The 21,029-nt window shown below is 47.3% G+C and overlaps 1 protein-coding gene across 14 annotated transcripts in view; it reads left to right on the top strand.

Moving 5' to 3' along the window:
* Positions 1 to 21,029, top strand: part of LOC144752260 (uncharacterized) — a 413,494-nt gene that overhangs the window by 206,077 nt on the left and 186,388 nt on the right. For 12 of the 14 annotated variants that reach the window (XR_013594112.1, XR_013594108.1, XR_013594110.1 and 9 more), the window contains 2 exons: positions 11,910 to 12,051; positions 18,650 to 18,780. Coding sequence is in view for 8 of the 14 variants with exons in the window: in XM_078640286.1 (XP_078496412.1) it covers positions 11,910 to 12,051; positions 18,650 to 18,780 (273 nt within the window). In the remaining 6 variants the exon portion in view is untranslated. The remainder of the gene's footprint in view (positions 1 to 11,909; positions 12,052 to 18,649; positions 18,781 to 21,029) is intronic. The other 2 variants (XR_013594104.1, XM_078640287.1) reach the window with 1 other exon arrangement.

Here is a 21,029-nt window from a genome sequence, read left to right as displayed (position 1 = left end):
AGTATTTCTCTGTGGATCTCTGGAGCTATTACTTTCCGTCACCAGCAAGCGGGCCAACCCTTGCATTCCACAGTTCATGCCCATTCCACTAGGGCGATTACTACTTCCATGGCACTCTTTGCAGGTGTGCCTATCACAGACATTTTCAGAGCGGGGACATGGAAGACGCCGCATACATTTGCCCAAGCATTCCTGCTTGGATACGGAACTCATGAAGGATGCTGCAGTGGGACAGGCGGTGTTACGTCATCTATTTCAATATAGGTGAGCCTTCTTTCATCCCACCATCATTTCTGTTTGTACGCACATTTCTACAGTATGTTCTCTACTGTTTTTCTTTGATTGCAGTTGGGTACTTGCTATTTTCACATTGATATGTTATTATCTGGTGAACTTGTACATTCTGTGCCTTCCGAAATGTGCTTATCATTGCTTACTACTCTGATTCAGGCATGTGAATCTATGAAAGATACCCTAATACTGGATAAGGAATGTGTTACTTACCTGTAACTACAGTTATCCAGTATTGATATCTTTCATAGATTCATATGCAACCCACCCACCTCCCCTGGAAGGGCTCACCTGTTTCTTTCAGTGATACATCTACTTAGCACCGTGCTTACGAAAATCTGAGGGACTAGAGTTGCTTCCAGGAAGGTTCCAGAGGGTCGTGATAGCTGATTGGTTGTTCTCTTGAGTTTGGTCCTCTTTACAAAAGGACCTGGATATGTTACTAATGTGAGGCCTTTGGCCTATCTCTTTATATGTCTAGTGAGACTTTACTTTTCTTATGTACCGGGAACTCCCATCCCGACGATGGGGGAATGATTCAGGCATGTGAATCTATGAAAGATACCAATACTGGATAACTGCAGTTACAGGTAAGTAACGCATTCCATACAGGTCATAGGTAATGAAAAATGAGGCCATGTTAAGGCAGCTTTGCATTATTTTGACACAACACAACCAATTGTTGGGACACATGATGGCACACATATTGCTTTTGGACCAATGCACCACGAGATACCAGTCCAACAAAATCACAGTAACTGCCAAAGTATCACAGTGCAAGCTGTCTTTATAACGATTTGTTACATTCACATTCCATTACACACAGTCCCAGTAACAATCCATGTCCACTTCCTCCATCAGAAACAGCAGCACATACCAGTTCAAGTCACACCTCCCAATTTATCCACATGAAGACGGCATGGTGCAAAAACATACAACAGACCAACACGTTGATTAGTTCTTCAAATACAAACTTAAAATACCTCATGAAGGCATTTGCATAGGTCCACTTTTTAAAAGAAGCCTCACATTGGCTTAAGAACCACTTACAAAACATAAATCTACACCAAGGGGTCCATTATGATGTCAGGCGGCCGACCGGCGGTGGAGATCTGCCCGACATCATTCCCCACCCGCCCTCCATTTACCCCCCGCCATATTTCAATGGCAGGGGTTACAGCAGCAGACGGAAAGACCGTCCGCTGGCAGGCAATCGTTCTGATTGCCTGCCGGGCGAAACTCGGGCCGTATATAGTGGCGGTGTCTGGAAGACACCGCCATCCATATCAGGATGCCTGGCGGAGAAGGCCTTTCCATGGCGGTGATGCCGCCATGGAAAGGCATGCGGGAATTGCTTTGGGGGCCCGTAGTGGACTCCCAGGGGAGCGGCATGCAAGGCTGCACTTGGGGGGGTACCCCCCTCCATTGGAATGCACAAGGTGGCGGGCACCGCATGGTGCCTACACGTTGTGCATGCCAATGCACAACATACACATTTAACCTTGTGGCAGGTTTTACTTACAGTACCGCCCGCCACAATGTTAAATGTGCGGGATGAGACTGCCGAGGTGGCAGCCGCATCACCTCTGGCGGTCGGTCCCGTTCACCGTTACGGTGGCGGGTGGACTAAGTCCACCCGCCATCATAATGGCCCCCCAAATTTTCAAACACTATACATGGTCAGACTAACTAAAAACAATGTCAGGATCTGTACATCACCCCAGCAGTGCCTAGTATTTTGTGACCAGCACATCTCCAGACCATATTTACCATCAGAAGAAGTAGTTGCAGATGATTTGCTGATTCACATATGCTCCTTCATGTTCACCTCTATTGTCCTATTCACTTGGCTTTTCCCAGTGCACAACCACTGGTTTTACATGCTCTCCATCCTCTGGGATATAAGGTATGTCCCGTCTCAGGGAAATGTTGTGGATGATGCAGCAGGCCACAATGATATAACACGCTTTCCCGGGTGAGTATTGGAAGGCTCCCCCAGTCCGGTCCAGGCATCAGAATCTGGCTTTCAAGAGGCCAAATGTCTGCTCCACTAGCCGCCCTGCTCTTTCATGCACCTCATTGAAGCAATTTGGAGTTGTAGGCTATTGTGGCTGGGCCAACAATAATGGCGGTTGGGATTTGCTGAGTCTCCTACATGGGAGAGAGATAGAAGGCCATAATTTAATCACACACTCAGATCAATTCGGATCACCTTTATGCATAACTTAGCTGACATACATCACACTTACCTTCAAGTCAGTCCCTCTCTGGTTGGAGCTGTGACATCAGCCGTGGTATTCTACTGTTCTGCAGGATAAAGCCATCATGAGCAGATCCAGGAAACTGGACACAGATGTTGAAGATGCACAGATCAGCCAAACAGACAACTTGCACGTTGATTGAGTGGTACTGTTTCTGCTTCCTGTAGATTTACTCACTTTCGTGTGGTGCCACCTAGGGAATGTAGGTGCCATCAATTGATCCAACTACATGTGGGATGTGATCAAGGCCATAGAAAGCTGCCTTCACTGCGGCTAAATCCTCACGGCTAGGTAACTGGATGCAGCTGCTCACATTTTTCAACAATGCTGCAACCACCTCTGTTAAGACAAGACTGAAATTCGGTTGAGACAGACCATTTGAAATGGCAACAGTAAATTGAAATGAGCCACTGGCCAAAAAATGCAAAGCTGACAAGACTTTGTTAAGAGTGGTAATATTTTGTGGATTGTTAAGTTCAGGTCGGAGGTCCCGCTCCAACTGATGAGTCGGATCCAGGATGGTCGTTGATTCAGTCTGTATTTGAGGATAATGTGCCTTTCCTGCATGGTCTGTAGATTAGGGAATGGGTCGAACTGTGGAGGATGCCGTCCTCCCCCTTCTCCCAGGGAAAGTAGTGGAACATTACATTGGACTTGGCTAGCAACCTCACATATTATTTACATGTAAGAACCAAGTCATGTGTCTGTGACATTTTTGAATCCAGGAAACCAAGCCCTGTGGCTTTATGACTACCCAGCCTGCCTTTTCCATCACTCATCCACATGGTCATAATACAAAGACCTATACCTTGGTAATTGCACAAGATCATGTGAAACTGGAGTAACGGCAACAAAGGGAGTGGTTACAGACATGTATGAGCAGGTACAGCATCACACATGTCGCTGAGCTCAAATATGTACATCTATTTTATTCCACAAATATATCCTTGTACAGTATATTAAACTTGGATTTGAGCATATCAATTACCAAGGCTTCACCATTCACATGTTGTGGTAATGGTGCCCAACAAATTGTCCAAGTCACACTACCCAAGTAGTATTATGCTATTTCAAACACAACACACTCGACCGTAGACATGGCAGTTGTCTGAACTTGCGCATTTGGAACAATAGAGGCTTACACCGCCAGTGTTTGAAGAACGTGTGCCTTGCTGTTTCATGCTCAACGGTCTCTCTCATCGGCCAGCATTGGGTAAAAGTGATTGCGGTCGACCAATGGCTATGTGAGTCTACGCTCACGTCCGCGTATGTGTTGTACATCTACGTCATGATTTGAAAATACTCACTTGCCTACAAACACTGCTGCATTTAACAACTCCTTGCCATCAGCTGCTGTGTGTTCCCTCTGGGAGCCACCGTGCCAGGCCAAACAGGTGCAAGGGCTTCTGCCTTCACAAATGAAGAGCTGGAGACCCTTGTTGGAGAGGTAAATCTAATGTATGGCCAACTCTATGGCTCACCAGAGGAGCAAAGATCAAGGATACTGATGTCACTAATCCAACATTTTCAAGCCCAACATTTTGACCAGGAGAACTAAAATCAAAACACTTACATATTTGTCATACCCTTTCATTACTATGTTTGTCTGATATGTGTTGACATAGGATTGCCCCGGACATTGGCTGCAAAGACTATCCAAAATATATCTTTTGAGTACTAGTATATCTTAGCACTGTACCATGGTGGCTCAACTGCATGAATGTTGGAATGTGGAATACCTAGGCCTCCACATGGGATACATCTTCAATCAGTCAAAAAATGTTCATGTAGCTGTGCATTACAGTTTGGTGAAATAGGATGGTGCTGCATCAGAGGAATGCAGGTAAGTGTATGGACATTTACATGTCTCAACACACATCACTCAGCATAAACTACCATGCTGGTAGTGATGCATCATCATAACCTACCTCTGTGAGCAAGACAATGTTGTTGTACTGTTTTGCAGGGCCAGTAGATGTACTTTGAATCATGGTATTACTGTAAATATTTAGTTGCTGTGGGATCGGTGTGCCTACTTTGCAAACAGACAATCCTGCCAATGTAAATTCATATCTGGGACCATAGAGCTGAGGTAACATGTCACTTATCTCCATAAAAAAATGTGTTGCACAGCCTTTGAAAAAAACACTCACACAACTACTGTTGTGTGATAACAGGACCAGACTTCATGAGTATATTTGGTAGACTAACTATAATCTTGTGTCAATTACTGTGCATCAAGTTCATGATTATAAGCTGTCACATCCATCACAGCATCGACATGTGTATTACATGGCCGCAATACACCATATTACAAATGGATTGACAAAGTCATCCCTGTCACAGTACTTTACTTACCTAAATGTTGAACCTAATCAGCTAAGACATTGGTCACACACAGAATGTTTCAGATCTGTATTACTTCCAAAGTTATACAAATGCACACCATGTTCGCTATTGTGAGTACAATGTTCTACTCATGCCAGAGCATCAATGTTTGACAAAGACATTGGGATATATCACAGTTGCCACTAACAGACATGTTGTGGACTACATTTACAGAGTCAGAGTTCTGGCTTGTCATCATCTATGTAGTCAGTCAGGCAGATATACCGCTCCTATCATGTACTGCCAAAGGTGTCTAGTATGACCTCTTGACTAAATACACAGACCATGTGTATCATCCCTGGCCTTTGATTTGCAGTTAGTTTGGCCTGGGCCTAGGAGAAAGCTAAGTGACTTAACATTATTTTCAGTAGATATGTGTAATGTAGCCTCATGTTAGTGTGCATGGCCATCAATGTTAGAAAAAACATCAGACCTGTTGTAATGTACAACTTGCACATGTCAGTTGTCCAGTTGTCAGTTGGCATCACAAATGAGATATTTCTTGCATGTGCAGTCAGTTTATCATCTCTTGCATCCATTCAGGTCAACGCCCATCTCAAGCAAAGAATTTGGAAAGCCATCGCCAGGAAAGTGCGGTCCCAGGGAGCCTTTCGTTGGTGCAGCTTCCACTACGGGAAGAGGTGGGAGGACCTCAGATGTTGGAGCTGAAACATCGCCCAAGCCCAGCTTGGGAAGTACTTCCCACTTCACAGGGGCGGGTACCGGGCCCTGACTCCCCTCATGGCCCGTATACTGGCAGTGGCCTACCCTGAGCTTGATGGTCAGTTGAGGGCTCTTTGACAGCTAGGAGGGGGTGAGTAAAGGCCTGGACAATTAAGTCAACACCTAAACACATTTTTACTGCCACAGGCACCTGAAAACACATCAATCTGTATTGTGACCAATGCTAATCCCCATTACATAGTACTTACCTGTGGAAAAGTCAGCCCATAACGCACCTGATGCCCAGGCTGCTGGCGCAGGACGCCTCTTAGTTCCCATCTTGAACAATTACCAAATAAAGAGACGGGCGCTGGAATCAGGAAAACAAGAATAGAGTTTTATTTCTCATGAGGAGAGCCTGTCATTTCGGGTACCCGCATGGTGTCTACAGGGTGCTCTCTCTCCTTCCTACCCAACACACACACCATTTCACAGGCTTCGTCTTTTATACACATGTCCATGATGCACAAACATTCCTTATTACAATAAAGACACTTTGAAGTAGGAAAAAAGACATGCTTGGAATCCTAGCTTCAGGCCTATTCCCATACCAGTCGGTCAGATGTCATCCTCCCCTCCTGAATGTAACAAGAGATTGTGATCTCTCAGCCGGACATTCCTACCGGACACGAGGGCAGGAGGGGATGATCAGGTCAAAAGTTGGGCAGGCGATAAGATCGGGCACTTCGGTTGGTGTATCACGGTTTTGTTATGCTGGGCAGGGAAAAGGGGGATGTACATCCACGAGGCTTGATCTTAGGACTTGGGACCGGGTCGAGAGGCCAAGTGCAGCCGGGGGGGGTTGTCAGCTGAGGGGAAGGGTGTTCTTGGGAGGAAATGGGGGGGTGTGGGTCAAGCAGGAGTGCTACTTCTAGCGCAGGGTCACGCAGAGGGAGAGGGTCTTATGGCCGATGCATGAGCAATGCGCGCGGGGAAGGGTACCGGGGGGTTAACAAACGGGCAGAGAGGCCATGGTGCCTAAAATGGCTGTTGTGTACGTGTGTGCATGGGTCTATGCTGGCGGGATAACACAGTCAGTGTTTAGCGATATCCGTTCTGCTTACAACAAGGAGTACAGTGAACACAAATGAACGCCGCTTATGTACATATACATTGCCATTTTCAACATACCTGTGTAGTGTTGTTAGGTTTTGCTTACATATCTGTGTCATACCACCACCAACACTGGCTTGTCATACTTTATGTAGTCAGTCAGGCAGATATACCGCTCCTATCATGTACTGCCAAAGGTGTCTAGTATGACCTCTTGACTATAAACATAGACCATGTGTATCATCCCTGGCCTTTGATTTGCAGTTAGTTTGGCCTGGGCCTAGGAGAAAGCTAAGTGACTTAACATCATTTTCAGTAGATATGTGTAATGTAGCCTCATGTTAGTGTGCATGGCCATCAATGTTAGAAAAAACATCAGACCTGTTGTAATGTACAACTTGCACATTACCGAAGCGTGGCTCAATGGTTAGAGCGGCAGACCCTGATGCAGAGGTCTGGCCCGGGACCAGGGTTCAATTCCCGCCTCGGCGGCTCTTGGACTCAATTTCTCCGGACCTGATAATTCTCGCCTCGGTACCTAGTCTAATCATGGGTCCCACTCTGTGACTCTGGGCAATAGCTTGCTTAATCTCCACAACGGCCCCAGCAGTGCTTGGATGCCTGGCTTCACCTTGGGGGTGCCCAGGAGTAGACATCTTACAGGGAAAGCCAGGAAGGGTTCCACAGCGGTATACGTACAGCGCCAGGAGACCCCGAAATGGGGTGACAGTTGCGCTTTACAAGTACACACACATTTACATTTACACTGCATATGCTACTAGATCTATGGCTCTTCATGGCATGGCATCTGTGTCCACCATAAATGTGGTGGGCCGTAAAGGTGTCAAGGACGTATCTGTGAGGTTCGAGTACTACAGCTGACATTTCATTACAAACAGGGGTGTGTGGACGTGGGTGGTCTGTCCACATACCCACACACAGGAGTATTTTGGACATATCTAAATCTGATGTAGTGGCTCAGACAAAAATGGTCTGACGACTGACAATACAGTCTTAAAAAGTGAGGTTCCATGCAGCTGACTTATCTTTAGCTATATATATATGACACAAACACATGGTAAAGTTTCATGAACATGTAACTGCCTGCAGATAAGTAGCATGTAATGGTAACACGACTTGTTGTGTGCATATGTGAGAGTGTACTGTAAACAACAACTTACAATACATGTAAGAAACACAGTTGTGGTGCTATGATATCTCTTCCCATTTGTCTACTGGTGTCACATACTCCACATGGCCCAAATATTTCCATGAAAACAGCACACTTACCAGTTGCAGTATCAACAAAAAGTGCATTATGAAAATGTGGATGTGCATGGGCCTATGTGGTGTCAGGTCATATGAATGTATATGATCATATGTGAATTAAAGATTTTAGGCACATTGTTTCCAGTTTACTCTTGTGTGAGACACACCTTAAATGGCTATGAACCACCTTCTATTCAGCATGAATATGTGTCTAGACAGTGAACCTCTGAAGATCTAAAATTCATCTTAAAAATTGTTTGGACTGGAATTTGTTCTTAAAACGTTTTAATCGCTACTAGAACTACTGCAGTGAGATTCATGTACCATGCTCAAATTAGTTCATATGAAAAAGGATATAATGAACGCATAGTACATCTAGCAGGTCCTTGTGAGGAATGGGTATGACTGCAGTAAGAATTGCCATGATAGTTGGTGTCACATTTTCACAGTTGTGTGAGAAAAGGTGCACATTTTACAGGGTCTAATCCGACCTTGCTACATGCATGGATAAAGAGTAGCTACAAGTTCACTCATTCAATTGTGGTAGACTGTGTTCAGTGCCACCATGTGTGAAGTTGTTACAAGCTCATGCTGCGTACATGCACGTACTCTTTCAAAGACTCCAACAGTACTGGCATACCTACTAGGTGGCTTAAACTCTACATTGCATGTTGCTCAATGTGCTATTCTTTACCTCCTGTGAGTCTACAGTGTTTACTTTAACCTAGTTAGTGTTCCATTCCAGCATCCACCCAACCAAGTGGAGGAAACTTGGCCCAAGATGTTGGGGAAGCAGTTGGCCAAAGTGGGTCCGGTCGGGACACTGATGCTGATGGACCCAGTGTCCAAGAGGGCGAGGGGAGTGCAATGGAGGATCCTAGCCTGATGACTACGTCCAGTCAGTCAAACTCCAGGGGCTCTTCCTTGGTGGTGGCGGACCCCACCCAACCTGGCATAGTGTCATCAGTGCCTCCACTACCATCTCTGCTCTCCCTGCTGCTCCCTAGCCAGTTGCCCAGGCCTGTTTCCTTAAGAGGGAAGGCATCTCCTCTGCTGCAGGCACCTCTACCTCTACCCCTGCTCCAATGCCCCTAGCCCTAGCTGCTCTTGGTGAGGATGCTATTGACTTCCTGAAAAGATCCCTGTATGGCAGACTGCACTGTTGAATGCCATCCAGGGTCTGGGCAGCCGAAGTACACAGATAGCTGCCTACCTGGGTGGAATTCACAGTGGTATGTGTGTCCTAATCCGTTCAGGCTCTGGCCTCCTGGCTAATGGCAGCTTTACACCAAACCCAGCCTTCTGTCAAACATCCTTCTCTGACCCTATGCCCATGCCATCCAAAAATCCTCATCCTCTGCCTGCCCCAATCACACATACACCTGTGCATGCACTCACCCAAACACACACCTCCTGCTGCACATAACCATCAACCTCCCTGAATCACCTCACATACCACACCTGCAGATATACAGCCATCAGCACCTCTCCATCAGCACAAACACTACACCTGCAGACATACAGCCATCCACACTTCCCCTATCAGCATATACACCTGCAGACATACAGCCATCCACAACGCCCCATCAGCACAAACACTACACCTGCAGACATACAGCCATCCACACCTCCCTCCATCAGAACACTCACCACAACTCCATCCACATCACATTTCAAAACAGCATCCATGTCAATTTCCAATACCTCTCAACCTGACCCCATCTTGGATTTACCCACAACTTCTACCCATGACTATTACTGTTGCTCCCTTTGACTTAGCCCCATGGGACAACTCCCTCCCCTCCATCAGCCCAGGTCCGTTTTTTCCATCCCTATCATTCAAAATCACGGGCTACTCCTCCAAAATCTACCCCCAGAAAGAGGAAAAGAGGCACGCCCCATTTCACTTCGAATATGCGCCCACCCAGGGCAAAGTCCACCCCTCCCAAACCAAAACGCACCCCTACTAAACCCAAGCCCACCACTCCCATAGAGATCCCTGAGGTGCCTTCCTTACCAACCAGATGCCCCTCCAGAGGAGTTTGTGCTGACAGTGTTTGGTAGGCAAGTGAGGTGGCATACATATTATACACCTGCCACCAGGATTCTTTGCATGGACTGACCAAAGGCCTGATGTGTTGTTGTGGGGACTTCATCAATCCCTCATAAATTTTAAATGTGTTTGATATACAAGCGTGCTGTCATCGTTTTACATACAAATGTGGAGCAGTCAGGATCTATGTGTTTAGGATCATACATGTGTGTTTCTGGTACAAAAGCTAAGAAATTTGATAGAGTAAATGACACTGATGAAGGCACACAACTGGCGATGGCCATGTGTCCCATGGATGGACATGTTGACATACATGGACTGAGACTGGTCTGATTTATGGTGGGTATGTATAATCTTTTTTTAAGAATATTCATTTTTGAATTGCAAGTCTGGTTATGGTTAGATTGCATATCTGGCAGATGTGTTGCAGTGACTAACATTGCAATCAAAAAATCAAGATGGATAGTTATGCTACATGTTGATAGAGCACTAGTGTGCACATGTGTACACAGGTGTTACCTCCTTCCACATGAATGATCTCCCTGTGTCACACACACAATCTCTGTATGGTTTGCTAAGTCAAGTTCAAAGTACACATTTCCATAACTTGCATGTTCGATAAATAAGCCCTGACCTGTCACCATGGGAATGGTGAGGCCAGTGCTACTGTGCCCATGAGGATTGTGAATTCTGCAACTGTGTTTGCATGCACAGACAGGTACCCACATGGTAGTCTGAGTGACATCATGATTTTAAAAGTACCTAATGAGTACTGTATATAAGAATGGCATTTTTAATGTGTCACATGTATTCCTGTACTGTGATTGTTCGGTACAGTAGAGGTACCTTCTACATACTGTATAGTTTTCTAACAATTTTTGACTTGCACTTGCCCAGTGATTGGTGTGACATAAACCATGCCAATGACAACACTTGTAAAAAAAACACATCCAGATCTAAATATCTCAGTTTTACACAACATTTTGGCATACTTACAACATTGCTTACCCAGCTCTCACTCAACTTGTCTCTATATCTGTGCATTGGTATGTTGATCATAGCATACAAACTCTAATTCTAAGAACCACACCGACGTGTCACATATTAACTCCTTTTCACAGAATAATTGCCAACTTAACTGCGATCCTACACACAGCTGAGTTGTATGAGACATCATGCGGAAGTTAGATTGTAGCAGTTTATGCATGGGTCCTCCCATTATGAAGGTGTACCCCTCTCTAGACATGTCATGACATGACTGTACTCTGGGCTTATTTTGGGCAGGGTTCTCCTTGTATTCAGCCCAGCAGGTACTGGCATGCTGGTGCTAAAACAGGTCCCTATTGGCATCTCAGTTTAAGGCTTCAAATTATTTTAAAAAGTTGCATATGTGCCGCATTACCAGCCTTCCCAGCCTCTGATGTGGAATCTTCGAAACTCGTTTGGTTCCTGTCACTGTCTCTTCATGTGTCTTGAATACGTTTTCTTACAAAGATGAGCGCAACAAAGCCATAGTTTTTGTTAGTGTAGCATTAAAATACAAGCCACATCTACAGTGACAGTTGTTAAGAATAGTTTTTGGTCTCATATTAGTCATATGATGTTTCATGTTGCAATGAAACTCAGCAATGAACAAGTGGGCCATCACACCATGGTAGGCACTCGTATCCCTAATGTTTTAATTTTAGAATCTGGTCTCACACACAGATGCTGAAGCCTTTGTGTTACATTGATGAATTTGAAACTCGCAGTCCAATGGCGGTGTCCGTGCATGGCTAAAACTGCTTATGTGGTGTACAAATACATTGCGGTGTATGAAACACTCCACTTCTCTACTGACACTGCTGCGATCTATACCTCCTCTACTATAGCTGCTGTTTTCCGTATGTGAGAGCCATCATGACCCGTGTAGAACTTGTGAGGCCCCCAGCCTTCTATCTAGAGGAGCTGAAAACCCTGGTGGAAGAGGTCCTCCCCCATTACGATCTACTCTATGGCTCACCAGATGACCGGGTAGGTTCTTCACATACCTACTTCCCTCTGTTGGACGGCACTGCTTACAGATTAATAGGTGCTAATGGTGCTTATGTGTCCAATTTGTATTATTTTAGGTATATAAGGATAATATTTTTGAGGCATGAAACGCCACCTTAATGTAATATATAGAAAAGGTATGTTTACTCTGGACTTTTCTAATGAATTTTGATTTTTTTTTTAAAAGCTACGTGCATTGTGGCACAGCTTGCACTTTTCACAGATTGTGTGCACGTGTTGGCTCTTAAAGTATCACAGTCTTATTTGTACTCATAGCAGTAATTATATACAACTGGTATTGACATGTCATACATTGGCTGCAGGTTTCATATACATGCACATACATCAAAATAACATGACGTGTGCAAACACATACTAAGCATTTGTTTTCATAATGTTTTATCATCGTGCTGGCATGACAATGTATGTACTGTTAAAAAAAAACAAAGAAAAACTTGAATTGAAACATGCGTGGTTGGCAGACAGGGCAGGCAACCAGAGAGGGTCCCATGCGGACATGAAATGTCTGAGTTTCACTTTACTTTCGGGCAGGGGCGGATTGGCAAGGCGGGCATTCGGGCATGGGCCGAAGGGCCGGTGCCTCAGTGCCCTCTGTGGGCCGTTTTTTTCTCCCCTGTCCCAGTCCACAGAGAGTGGACTAGGAAAGGGGAGAAAAAAAAAACGGGCTACAGAGTGCACGGAGACAGACAGAGAAAATGAAAGCAGCCTCGCTGTGCGGCCGGACAGCGATTGTCAGCTGTGGCCTCTCCTTCACCCCTGCCCTGCCAAGCAATCAAGCTGAGGCTGGGCTGGGAGGGGTGATTGTTTGCAAGAATCGGCCTCCCTGGGGGCCAGGTGTTTCTCAGGCCTTTGAGCCATTTTCACCTAGGCCCCCCTGGGGCCCATGCAGCCCAGAAACGGTGTTAGTATTAACACCTCGCCCACAGCCCTTCACATTCAGGGCATAGTGGGCGAGGAAGAATGGGTCTTGCTGTGGGGGCCAGCGGCGTCACTAGGGGGGTGCGAGGGGTGCGGACCTCACCAGGTGACACAACACATGGGGTGACACCAATCTGCACTGCAGCCTCGCCTCTGCTCTCACCTTTACTGTCGCTCCCTGTGCAAGCTTGTCCCTCATGCTGTTCACACTCGCCAGCGTCTCGCAGATCTGCAATGCTTGACTGCAATTTTCTTTGCTCACAAGGCAACTCTATAGCAGCCTAGCTCATCTGAGGGTGCATGGTTTCCTATTTTTCAGTATCTTGCACAGTCTTCAGTTTTTCAGTGAACCAGTTCCAAATTTCAGCTTGCTCTTCACTACAGTGCCACCTGTTGCTCGCACTCTTGTTTATACAAATCCAGGGAAGACAGATGGAGTAAGAGAGAGAGGGAGGCAGAGGGAGTAAGACAGAGAGAGGGAGCTAGAGGGAGTAAGATAGAGAGAGAGGGAGCTAAAGGGAGCAATACAGAGAGAGAGGGAGCTAGAGGGAATAAGAGAGAGGGAGCTAGAGGGAGGAAGACAGAGAGAGGGAGCTAGAGGGAGTACGACAGAGAGGGAGCTAGAGGGAGTAAGACAGAGAGAGAGGGAGACAGAAGGAGCTAGAGGGAGAAAGAGAGAGGGAGCTAGAGGGAGCTAGACAAAGAGAGGGAGCTAGAGGGAGTAAGACAGAGAGAGAGGGAGCTAGAGAGAGTAAGACAGAGAGAGAGGGAGACCGAGGGAGCTAGAGGGAGTAAGACATCGAGAGAGGGAGCTAGACAGAGAGAGGGAGCTAGAGGGAGTAAGACAGAGAGAGAGGGAGCTAGAGCGAGCAAGAGAGGGAGGGAGCTAGAGGGAGTAAGAGAGAGAGGGAGCTAGAGGGAGCAAGACAGAGAGGGAGCTAGAGGGACTAAGACGGAGAGAGAGGGAGCTAGAGGGAGTAAGACAGAGAGAGAGGGAGCTAGACGGAGCAAGACAGAGAGAGAGGGAGCTAGAGGGAGCAAGCCAGAGAGAGAGCTAGAGGGAGTAAGAGAGAGGGAGCTTGAGGGAGCTAGAGGGAGTAAGACAGAGAGAGAGGGAGCTAGAGGGAGTAAGACAGGGAGAGAGGGAGTAAGACAGAGAGAGAGGGAGCAAGAGGGAGTAAGACAGAGAGGGAGACAGAGGGAGTAAGACAGGGAGAGAGGGATCTAGACAGAGAGAGGGAGCTAGAGGGATTAAGATAAAGGGAGAGGGAGCAAGACAGAGGGAGAGGGAGCTAGAGGGAGTAAGAGAGAGAGGGAGCTAGACAGAGAGAGGGAGCTAGAGGGAGTAAGACAGAGAGAGAGGGAGCTAGAGGGAGTAAGACAGAGAGAGGGAGATAGAGGGAGCTAGAGGGAGCAAGACAGAGAGATAGGGAGCTAGACAGAGAGAGGGAGCTAGAGGGAGTAAGACAGAGAGAGGGAGCTAGAGGGAGTAAGACAGAGAGAGAGGGAGCTAGACGGAGCAAGACAGAGAGAGAGGGAGCTAGAGGGAGCAAAACAGAGAGGGAGCTAGAGGGAGTAAGAGAGAGGGAGCTTGAGGGAGTAAGACAGAGAGAGGGAGCTAGAGGGAGTAAGACAGAGAGAGAGGGAGCTAGACGGAGCAAGACAGAGAGAGAGGGAGCTAGAGGGAGCAAAACAGAGAGGGAGCTAGAGGGAGTAAGAGAGAGGGAGCTTGAGGGAGTAAGACAGAGAGAGAGAGGGAGCTAGAGGGAGTAAGACAGAGAGAGAGGGAGCTAGAGGGAGTAAGACAGAGAGAGAGGGAGCAAGAGGGAGTAAGACAGCGAGAGTGGGAGCTAGACAGAGAGAGGGAGCTAGAGGGATTAAGATAGAGAGAGAGGGAGCTAGAGGGAGCAAGACAGAGGGAGAGGGAGCTAGAGGGAGTAAGAGAGAGGGAGCTAGACAGAGAGACCGAGCTAGAGGGAGTAAGACAGAGAGAGAGGGAGCTAGAGGGAGTATCACAGAGAGAGAGGGAGCTAGAGGGAGTAAGACAGAGAGAGGGAGACAGAGGGAGCTAGAGGGAGCAAGACAGAGAGATAGGGAGCTAGACAGAGAGAGGGAGCTAGAGGGAGTAAGATATAGAGAGAGTGAGCTAGAGGGTGCTAGACAGAGAGTGGGAGCTAGAGGGAGTAAGAGAGAGAGAGGGAGCTAGAGGGAGCAAGACAGAGTGAGAGGGAGCTAGAGGGAGTAAGACAGAGAGAGAGAGCTAGAGGGAGCAAGACAGAGAGAGAGGGGGCTAGAGGGAGTAAGAGAGAGGGAGCTAGAGGGAGTAAGAGAGAGGGGGCTAGAGGGAGTAAGACAGAGAGAGAGGAAGCTAGAGGGGGTAAGACAGAGAGAGGGAGCTAGAGGGAGCAATACAGAGAGAGAGAGGGAGCTAGAGGGAGTAAAACAGACAGAGGGAGCTAGAGGGAGCAAGACAGAGAGAGAGGGAGCTAGAGGGAGTAAGAGAGAGAGAGGGAGCTAGAGGGATAAGAAAGAGAGCGGGAGCTAGAGGGAGTAAGAGAGAGAGAGCGGGAGCTAGAGGGAGTAAGACAGAGAGAGGGAGCTAGAGGGAGTAAGACAGAGAGAGAGGGAGCTAGAGGGAGTAAGACAGAGAAAGAGGGAGCTAGAGGGATAAGAGAGCGCGGGAGCTAGAGGGAGTAAGAGAGAGAGAGAGCGGGAGCTAGAGGGAGTAAGACAGAGAGAGGGAGCTAGAGGGAGTAAGACAGAGAGATAGGGAGCTAGAGGGAGTAAGACAGAGAGAGAGGGAACCAGAGGGAGCTAGAGGGAGTAAGACAGGGAGAGGGAGCTAGAGGGAGCTAGACAGAGAGAGGGAGCTAGATGGAGTAAGACAGAGAGATAGGGAGCTAAAGGGAGTAAGACAGAGAGAGAGGGAACCAGAGGTAGCTAGAGGGAGTAAGACAGAGAGAGAGGGAACCAGAGGGAGCTAGAGGGAGTAAGACAGATAGAGGGAGCTAGACAGAGAGAGGGAGCTAGAGGGAGTAAGACAGAGAGAGAGGGAGCAAGAGAGAGAGGGGTAGCTAGAGGGATAAGAGAGAAAGCGGGAGCTAGAGGGAGTAAGAGAGAGAGAGCGGGAGCTAGAGGGAGTAAGAGAGAGAGAGAGCGGGAGCTATAGGGAGTAAGACAGAGAGAGGAAGCTAGAGGGAGTAAGACAGAGAGAGAGGGAGCTAGAGGGATAGGAGAGAGAGCGGGAGCTAGAGGGAGTAAGAGAGAGAGAACGGGAGCTAGAGGGAGTAAGACAGAGAGAGGGAGCTAGACGGAGTAAGACAGAGAGAGAGGGGGCTAGAGGGAGTAAGAGAGAGAGCGGGAGCTAGAGGGAGTAAGACAGAGAGAGGGTGCTAGAGGGAGTAAGAGAGAGAGAGCGGGAGCTAGAGGGAGTAAGACAGAGAGAGGGAGCTAGAGGGAGTAAGACAGAGAGAGAGGGAGCTAGAAGGAGTAAGACAGAGAGAGAGGGAGCTAGAAGGAGTAAGAGAGGGAGCTAGAGGGAGCAAGACAGAGAGAGGGAGCTAGAGGGAGTAAGACAGAGGGAGAGGGAGCTAGCGGGAGTAAGACAGAGAGATAGGGAGCTAGAGGGCATAAGACAGAGAGAGAGGGAACAGAGGGAGCTAGAGGGAGTAAGACGGAGAGAGGGAGCTAGACAGAGAGAGGGAGCTAGAGGGAGTAAGACAGAGAGAGAGGGAACCAGAGGGAGCTAGAGGGAGTAAGACAGAGAGAGAGGGAACCAGAGGGAGCTAGTGGGAGCTAGACAGAGAGAGGGAGCTAGAGGGAGTAAGACAGTACCTAGCGCCGTACATTTCCGACATAGGTGGTCCATGCGGTAAGTAGTGAGGGGGTGACACCATGAGTTACCCGCACCGGGTGACACCAACCCCAGTGACGCCACTGGGGCCAGGTGATGTTTGGAATTTTTTTTATTTTATTTATTTATGCGATTTTATATATAGCGCGGACTTTACCCGAAGGTGTCAGAGCGCTTCACACTAGGAACAGCAATAATACATGAGGAGAAAAATTACAAGTGGACAAATTACAAAAGCAAACGTTAAGTTACATGAATCAAATGTGACAATAGTGAGCAACCAAAATACATGAGGTAGCAATCGGTACATTACAGGAGGAAAAAGTGATATGTGTGCAGGTTACAAAAGCGTACAAAGTACAAGTAGAGGTATAATACTGCAATAAATGGCAGACACTCCAGCACAAGAACAAACATTACGTAGGCAATGGTGGCACTTGTGCAAGTATCTATAGCAAACAAAAGTGAGAGGTAGCATACAGTGTGATACCAGAGAAAAGTGACATGTGCAAGTTACAAAAGGGTACCAAACACAGGTACAAGGGTAATACTACAGTAAATGGTAAACACTCAAACTGCCAGAACACACTGGGAAGGCACTTCCCATGCACCAGCTTCACCTCAGCCTCCCCCCTGGCTACCTGGCTACCTTGGATGACCCAGAGAGCTGTGTTTTGTGCTCCCCTGCCAGGACATTTTCCCGAGGTCTGGAGGGCTGATTAATTTACTAATTGCAGGGGCCTTACCTCTGTTCATGTGCTCCTGAGCTGAAGGTGTTGGGAGGGCTAAGTAGGTTAGTAATAGCAGGGGCTTTGCTGCTTTTCAGGTGCCCCTGTGCTGGAGGGCTGGAATAATTTTGTGACAGAAAGGGGCCTTGCTATTTTTTTTAGTTGCTCAGCATGTAGGCCATTGTCACCTTGGCCCTCTGTCCTGTGCAAGAACAGTATCCTCCCACTTTCATTCCTTGTCTGTGCAAATGGTGTTTCATGAAAGGGCACGCCCCTTGAATGTGGGCCAGGCCCCTTAAATATGGGCCACGCCTCTTGAATGTGGGCCACTTTTTTCGTCAGTGCCCGGGCCGAATTGTGATCCCAATCCGACCCTGCTTTCGGGAAATATTAAAGTTCTGGCTCACGATCAAGACTGTCTGTAGTAAGCGAGCTGGCATAACTTAGGGGTGAGGATGTAGCCTTACATCCTGTGATTCTGGGCAAATCACTTAATCTCCTGTGCCTAACAAAAAAGAAAGAAAACGTATGTGGTGTAAGTTCTATCAAATTTGCCTTGTACACTAGTTCATTTTGAACCTACACGTACTGTAAGGGAGGTTATGCTATAGCCTGTGAGATATATTTCAAACAGCTTTGATCCTCTAAAAACACTGAAGGCCATGATTTTTCCAACTGTTATGGCATTAACTTCCGCCAGAGAAACGTTTGATCTCCTATTTTGAAGGTCTGCATCCAAGATAGAGACGGTACGTCCTACCAACTTCACACAGCATTTAGGGCAGCTGGACCTTCATATCTTGTATAATTCCAATACAAAGGTAGTCTTACATTTGTTAACGTCTTTATATCATGATTCCACCCTGCCAACCTCCAATTATTAAGTTATCAGCAACAAGGACACAGTACGTGGATATATGGAGATGTACATAATTGCTCCCTCTAAAAAACCCACCCCTATCCCGTGCATCCTGCACTTCAAAGTGTAAATGTATCGGAAATGTGTTGTTTATTTCACAGTTGGTGTAGAGGCATGATTTGCGTATTTTCATTTTAGGAAAGAGAGCAATATTGTATTGAGTTTGCCAATGGTTGTTGGTCTAGTCACTGGTTGTGGGGAAGGCTTATCGGGAAGTTTCTGGTGCTTTACTTGCTCGGCATGAAGAGGAAGGAGTCTGCACACTGCGGGTAAGTCAGGTAACCACTGTGGCATTTCGTTAATACATGCTTTGTAACCCGTCTTTTAAAACAGGAAAAGCATGTAAAAAGATGCTCGCGTATGCGGCTTCTCTTACGCTGTGTGAATTCTTAAACACAGCATAAGTACGCCCATACGCGCTTAGACCTGAGAACGTGCTTGGGTGTGGCAGAGGTATTTAAAGCCACACCCAGGCTTCTCGAACTTGCTTAGCCTTCCGGATCTCTTGGGGAAAGCATCGCGCTAAGGAGTCTTCATTTCCAGGAACCGTCGAATTCTTCAGGCTCCCAGAGTTTCGACTCCGCTTATAAACCTGCAAGATGATGGTTAAAGGACAAGAGAAAAGAGAGCTAAGTACATTCTAACATACTTCAGGCGCCCATCGCAAGAAAGGCACTTTTAAGAAGAGGAACCATTTTTGAAACATTCCTTTATTAAACAAGCATTAGAAATGCAATCGGGCTAGGATTTATTTGAGCTAATGGCATTGTAAATGGTAATGTATCTTTGCTAAGTGTTATGGAGTGTGTTAATGTGGTGTGTAGTGGAATTATGTGTGTTAGATTGTAATTGTAGCAATGGTGGCATGCTGTGTTTTTACATGAATATGTTTAAAACTAAAGTGTACCATACTGAGATTGGTACAATACTTAATTGTGGATGTGTAACAATCGATGCATGTACTGATGGCCGTGACTGCCTGTAGAAATTGTGCACTGATGGCTGGTGGTGAGCAGTAGCATTGGTGGTGGTGGTACTGCTGGCCGTAGTACTGGTAGTGGTAGTACTGGTGGTGGTGGTACTGGTGGTGGTAGTACTGGTGGTGGTAGTGGTAGTGGTAGTACTGGTAGTGGTAGTACTGGTGGTCGTGGTACTGGTAGTACTGGTGGTGGTGGTAGTGGTAGTACTGGTGCCTGTAGTACTGGTAGTACTGGTGGTGGTGGTGGTACTGGTAGTGGTAGTACTGGTGGTGGTGGTACTGGTAGTACTGGTGGTGGTAGTACTGGTGATGGTGGTACTGGTGGTGGTGGTATTGGTACTGGTAGTACTGTTAGTGGTAGTACTGGTAGTGGTGGTGCTGGTGGTGGTGGTACTGGTAGTGGTAGTACTGGTGGTGGTGTTACTGGTAGTACTGGTGGTGGTGGTACTGGTAGTGGTAGTAGTGGTAGTACTGGAGGTGGTGGTACTGGTAATGCTAGTACTGGTGGTGGTAGTACTGGTGGTGGTAGTACTGATAGTGGTGGTACTGGTGGTGGTACTGGTGGTGGTACTGGTAGTGGTAGTACTGGTGGTGGTGGTACTGGTAGTGGTAGTACTGGTGGTGGTACCGGTAGTGGTAGTGCTAGTGGTGGTGGTACTGCTGGCCGTAGTACTGGTAGTGGTAGTACTGGTGGTGGTGGTACTGGTGGTGGTAGTAATGGTGGTGGTAGTGGTACTGGTAGTGGTAGTACTGGTGGTCGTGGCACTGGTAGTGGTGGTAGTGGTAGTACTGGTGGCTGTAGTACTGGTAGTACTGGTGGTGGTGGTGGTACTGGTAGTGGTAGTACTGGTGGTGGTGGTGGTACTGGTAGTACTGGTGGTGGTAGTACTGGAGGTGGTGGTACTGGTGGTGGTGGTAGTGGTACTGGTAGTACTGGTTGTGGTAGTACTGGTGGTGGTAGTACTGGTGGTGGTAGTAGTACTGGTGGTGGTGGTGGTAGTGATAGTACTGGTGGCTGTAGTAGTGGTAGTACTGGTGGCTGTAGTAGTGGTAGTACTGGTGGTGGTAGTACTGGTATTACTGATGGTGGTAGTACTGGTAGTACTGGTGGTGGTGGTGGTACTGGTAGTGGTAATACTGGTGGTGGTGGTACTGGTAGTACTGGTGGTGGTGGTACTGGTAGTGGTAGTAGTGGTAGTACTGGAGGTGGTGGTACTGATAGTGGTAGTACTGTTGGTGGTAGTACTGGTGGTGGTAGTACTGGTAGTGGTGGTACTGGTGGTGGTGGTACTGGTAGTACTGGTGGTGGTGGTACTGGTAGTGGTAGTAGTGGTAGTACTGGAGGTGGTGGTACTGGTAGTGGTAGTACTGGTGATGGTAGTACTGGTAGTCGTGCTACTGGTGGTGGTGGTACTGGTAGCGGTAGTACTGGTGGTGGTGGTACTGGTAGCAGTAGCATTGGTGGTGGTGGTACTGCTGGCAGTAGTACTGGTAGTGGCAGTACTGGTGATGGTGGTAATAGTGGTGGTGGTCCTGGTA

The sequence above is a fragment of the Lissotriton helveticus genome, chromosome 1_1 (genome assembly GCF_964261635.1).
Source record: "Lissotriton helveticus chromosome 1_1, aLisHel1.1, whole genome shotgun sequence".
Taxonomy (NCBI): Eukaryota; Metazoa; Chordata; class Amphibia; order Caudata; family Salamandridae; genus Lissotriton; species Lissotriton helveticus.
Note: the sequence above shows the minus strand (reverse complement) of the source record. Positions and strands in the feature narration are given on the sequence as shown.